We start from the raw sequence: 4,753 nt of genomic DNA, 5'->3' as shown, positions 1-4,753 counted from the left end.
ACCACCAGTTTTGGCCTCCGGTGGCCGGACAAAGACCAGTACTCTCTGGGGTTCAAACAGCTGTAACTGCTAGCTAGCTAACGAGTTAAAGTCAGTGAAACCTAAAAGTGAAGAGAGCTTCATGTTCCTACAGCGATAATAACAAGAAGGAATAATTTTGGATTCTAATGTAAGTGTCAGGACTAGCAGAAGGAGGGGACACACAACGCGTAAGGAATTGCAACAGAGATTTATTGATCGTGCTGAAAGAGCGACGGTTTTCCTGCAGGGGTTTGGCGAGCGCAGGCTGGGCAGTGGGTGCAGGCGTGAGGGTGGCAGAGAGGAATCCAGAGAGAGAGGGAGTGAGCAGGAGCAGGGGTGATGAGATAGCAGGATGGCTGGGCTCAGGCGAAGAAAGAGAGCGGCGATGTGACCAGTGGCGTTTCGGAGACGAGAGGGCGAGGCGGCGGCGGCGGAGCGCACGCAGGAATCCACAGCTGATCTAGAGCGAGAAGCAGGTAAGTCAAGGTACAGGTAAGTAGCGACTCAATATACAAGGCGGCCAACACTGACTTTGACTTAGTCAATGATCCAGCGAAGACTGAAGGTCTGCTGTCAGCTTAAAAGTCTGCGTGATTGCCTCAACGCGGAACAGGTGTGGAGCAGCGCCGCGGTGTGTCCGCCCAAGAGGGAGGCGTCTCGGGAGGTAGCCGCCTGGGTGTCCACCCGTCAGTCACCAGACACGCCTCCAACACAGAGGAAGGACCGGAGAAAAGCACAACAAATCCGCCACCCACACACACCAAAATCCACAGGGCATGACAGTAAGTTCTATAATAAAACTTATGTTTTACAGTTACCTTTATTTTACACCAGGGGTGGCTCCAGAATTAAACTCTTCCCAGTTTTACTCTCATACCTTCCTAACTGATGCTAAGAAATGCTAACATTGGGTCCTTAATTAAAGACCACTAGTTAGCTGACCAGGCAGACTACTTGTGGTTAACAGCCTACAATTATAAGTAATTGAAACGTCTAATTATTTTGTACTCAGCACTTTTATCATTTTGCCCATGGTTCTCGGCATATAAAAAGTTTAGCTAATATTTGCAGACATACACCTTTAGCCCTGTATAACTGCCAAACTCTTGTTTTAACAAGAGTGGTTTTTAAGTAGTGAGCATGTGGCATACTTTTGAAACATTGTTGAGCTGCTGTGATTAAGTCATAAATACATTGTGATTTTAAACTATAAGCTCAGTGCTGGGTTAACTTCAGCAGTTTCTCCAGTCTCCCTTTTCTTTCCAGGTTGTTTTATCATGTCCCTTTTTTTTCTCCAGGTTGTTTTATCATGTCCTTTTTTTCTCCAGTCTCCCTTTTCTTTCCAGGTTGTTTTATCATGTCCTTTCTTTTTCTCCAAGTTGTTTTATCATGTCCTTTTTTTTTTCTCCAGGTTGTTTTATCATGTCTTTTTTGTTTCTCCAAGTTGTTTTCTCTTGTCCTTTTTTTCCCCTCCAGGTTGTTTTGTCATGTACTTTTTTTTCTCCAAGTTGTTTTATCATGTCCTTTTTTTTTTTCTCCAGGTTGTTTTATCATGTCCTTTTTTTTCTCCAGTCTCCCTTTTCTTTCCAGGTTGTTTTATCATGTCCTTTTTTTCTCCAGTCTCCCGTTTCTTTACAGGTTGTTTTATCATGTCCTTTCTTTTTCTCCAAGTAGTTTTATCATGTCCTTTCTTTTTGTCCAAGTTGTTTTATCATGTCCTTTTTTTTTTCTCCAAGTTGTTTTATCATGTCCTTTCTTTTTCTCCAAGTTGTTTTTTTCTCCAGGTTGTTTTATCATGTCCTTATTTTTCTCCAGTCTCCCTTTTATTTCCAGGTTGTTTTATCATGTCCTTTTTTTTCTCCAGTCTCCCTTTTCTTTCCAGGTTGTTTATCATGGTCCTTTCTTTTTCTCCAAGTAGTTTATATCATGTCCTTCTTTTTGTCCAAGTTGTTTTATCATTGTCCTTTTTTTTTCTCCAAGTTTGTTTATCATGTCCTTTCTTTTCTCCAAGTTGTTGTTTTTTTCTCCAGGTTGTTTATCACGTCCTTTTTTTCTCCAGTCTCCCTTTTCTTTCCAGGTTGTTTTATCATGTCCTTTCTTTTTCTCACAAGTTGTGTTATCAAGTCCTTTTTTTCTCCCAGTCCTCCATTTTCTTTCCAGGTGTGTGTATCATGTACCTTTCTTTTCTTCAAAGTTGTTTATCATGTTCCTTTTTTTCCCTCCCAGTTGTTTGTTTTATCATGTCCTTTTTTTTTTCTCCAGTCTCCCTTTTCTTTCCAGGTTGTTTTATCATGTCCTTTCTTTTTCTCCAAGTTGTTTTATCATGTCCTTTCTTTTTCTCCAAGTTGTTTTTTTCTCCAGGTTGTTTTATCATGTCCTTATTTTTCTCCAGTCTCCCTTTTCTTTCCAGGTTGTTTTATCATGTCCTTTTTTTTTCTCCAGTCTCCCTTTTCTTTCCAGGTTGTTTATCATGTCCTTTCTTTTTCTCCAAGTAGTTTTAGTTTTCTATGTCCTTTCTTTTGTCCAAGTTGTTTAATCATGTCCTTTTTTTTTCTCCAAGTTGTTTTATCATGTCCTTTTTTTCTCCAAGTTGTTGTTTTTTCTCCAGGGTGTTTTATCAGTCCTTATTTTCTCCAGTCTCCCTTTTCTTTCCAGGTTGTTTATCATGTCCTTTCTTTTTCTCCAAGTTGTTTTATCATGTCCTTTTTTTTCTCCAGTCTCCCTTTTCTTTCCAGGTTGTTTTATCATGTCCTTTCTTTTTCTCCAAGTTGTTTTATCATGTCCTTTTTTTCCCTCCAAGTTGTTGTTTTATCATGTCCTTTCTTTTTCTCCAAGTTGTTTTATCATGTTCTTTTTTTTTTCTCCAGGTTGTTTATCATGTCCTTTTTTTTCTCACTTTTCTTTCAGGTTGTTTTATCATGTCCTTTCTTTTTCTCCAAGTTGTTTTATTATGTCCTTTTTTTTCCTCCAGTCTCCCTTTTCTTTCCAGGTTGTTTATCAGTCCTTTTTTCTCCAAGTTGTTTTATCATGTCCTTTTTTTTCTCCAAGTTGTTTTATCATGTCCTTTTTTGTCCAGGTTGTTTTATCATGTCTTTTTTCTCCAGTCTCCCTTTTCTTTCCAGGTTGTTTTATCATGTCCTTTTTTTTTTCTCAGGTTGTTTATCATGTCCTTTTTTTTCTCCAAGTTGTTTTATCATGTCCTTTTTTTTTTTCTCCAAGTTGTTTTATTATGTCCTTTCTTTTTCACCAAGTTGTTTTATCATGTCCTTTTTTTTATTTTTCTCCAGGTTGTTTTATCATGTCCTTTCGTTTTCTCCAAGTTGTTTTTTCATGTCCTTTTTTTTTCTCCAGTCTCCCTTTTCTTTCCAGGTTGTTTTATCAGTCCTTTCTTTTTCTCCAGGTTGTTTATCATGTCCTTTTTTTTCTCCAAGTTGTTTTATCATGTCTTTCTTTTTCTCCAAGTTGTTTTTTTTTTCCAGGTTGTTTTATCATGTCCTTATTTTTCTCCAGTCTCCTTTTCTTTCCAGGTTGTTTTATCATGTCCTTCTTTTTCTCCAGGTTGTTTTATCATGTCCTTTTTTTCTCCAAGTGTTTTATCATGTCCTTTCTTTTTCTCCAAGTTGTTGTTTTTTCTCCAGGTTGTTTATCATGTCCTTTTTTTCTCAAGTTGTTGTATCATGTCCTTTTTTTTTTTTTCTCCACGTTGTTTTATCATGTCCTTTTTTTCTCCAGTCTCCCTTTTTTCCAGGTTGTTTTATCATGTCCTCTTTTTTTCTCCAGTCTCCCTTTTCTTTCCAGGTTGTTTTATCATGTTTTTTTTCACCAAGTTGTTTTATCATGTCCTTTCTTTTCTCCAAGTTGTTTTATCATGTCCTTTTTTTATCAAGTAGTTTTATCATGTCCTTTTTTTTTCTCCAGTGTCCCTTTTCTTTCCAGGTTGTTTTATCATGTCCTTTATTTTTCTCCAAGTTGTTTTATCATGTCCTCTTTTTCTCTCCAAGTTGTTTTATCATGTCCTTTATTTTTAAACAAAGTTGTTTTATCATGTCTTTCTTTTTCTCAAGTAGTTTTATCATGTCCTTTTTTTTTTTCTCCAAGTTTTTTTATCATGTCCTTTCTTTTTCTCCAAGTTGTTGTTTTTTTCTCCAGGTTGTTTTATCACGTCCTTATGTTTCTCCAGTCTCCCTTTTCTTTCCAGGTTGTTTTATCATGTCCTTTCTTTTTCTCCAAGTTGTTTTATCATGTCCTTCTTTTTCACCAAGTTGTTTTATCATGTCCTTTTTTTTTTTTCTCCAGGTTGTTTTATCATGTCCTTTTTTTTTCTCCAGTCTCTCTTTTCTTTCCAGGTTGTTTTATCATGTCCTTATTTTTCTCCAGTCTCCCTTTTCTTTCCAGGTTGTTTATCATGTCCTTTCTTTTCTCCAAGTGTTTTATCATGTTTCTTTTTCTCCAAGTAGTTTTATCATGTCCTTTTTTTTGTCCAAGTTGTTGTTATCATGTCCTTTTTTTTTTTCTCCAAGTTGTTTTATCATGTCCTTTCTTTTTCTCCAAGTGTTGTTTTTTTCTCCAGGTTGTTTTATGTCCTTATTTTTCTCAGTCTCCCTTTTCTTTCCAGGTTGTTTTATCATGTCCTTTTTTTTCTCCAAGTTGTTTTTCATGTCCTTTTTTTTTTTTCAGTCTCCCTTTTTTCCAGTTTTATCATGTCTTTTTTTTCTCCAAGTTGTTTTATCAT

At 36.7% G+C, this 4,753-nt stretch overlaps 1 protein-coding gene across 1 annotated transcript in view; it reads right to left on the bottom strand.

The window, feature by feature from the left end:
• Positions 1–620: 620 nt before the first annotated feature.
• Positions 621–4,753, bottom strand: part of LOC115774635 (uncharacterized) — a 7,337-nt gene continuing 3,204 nt past the window's right edge. The window contains exon 8 of the mRNA XM_030721991.1: positions 621–725. Within this exon, the coding sequence (XP_030577851.1) occupies positions 621–725 (105 nt within the window). The remainder of the gene's footprint in view (positions 726–4,753) is intronic.

The sequence above is a fragment of the Archocentrus centrarchus genome, chromosome 24 (genome assembly GCF_007364275.1).
Source record: "Archocentrus centrarchus isolate MPI-CPG fArcCen1 chromosome 24, fArcCen1, whole genome shotgun sequence".
Lineage (NCBI taxonomy): Eukaryota > Metazoa > Chordata > Actinopteri > Cichliformes > Cichlidae > Archocentrus > Archocentrus centrarchus.
Note: the sequence above shows the minus strand (reverse complement) of the source record. Positions and strands in the feature narration are given on the sequence as shown.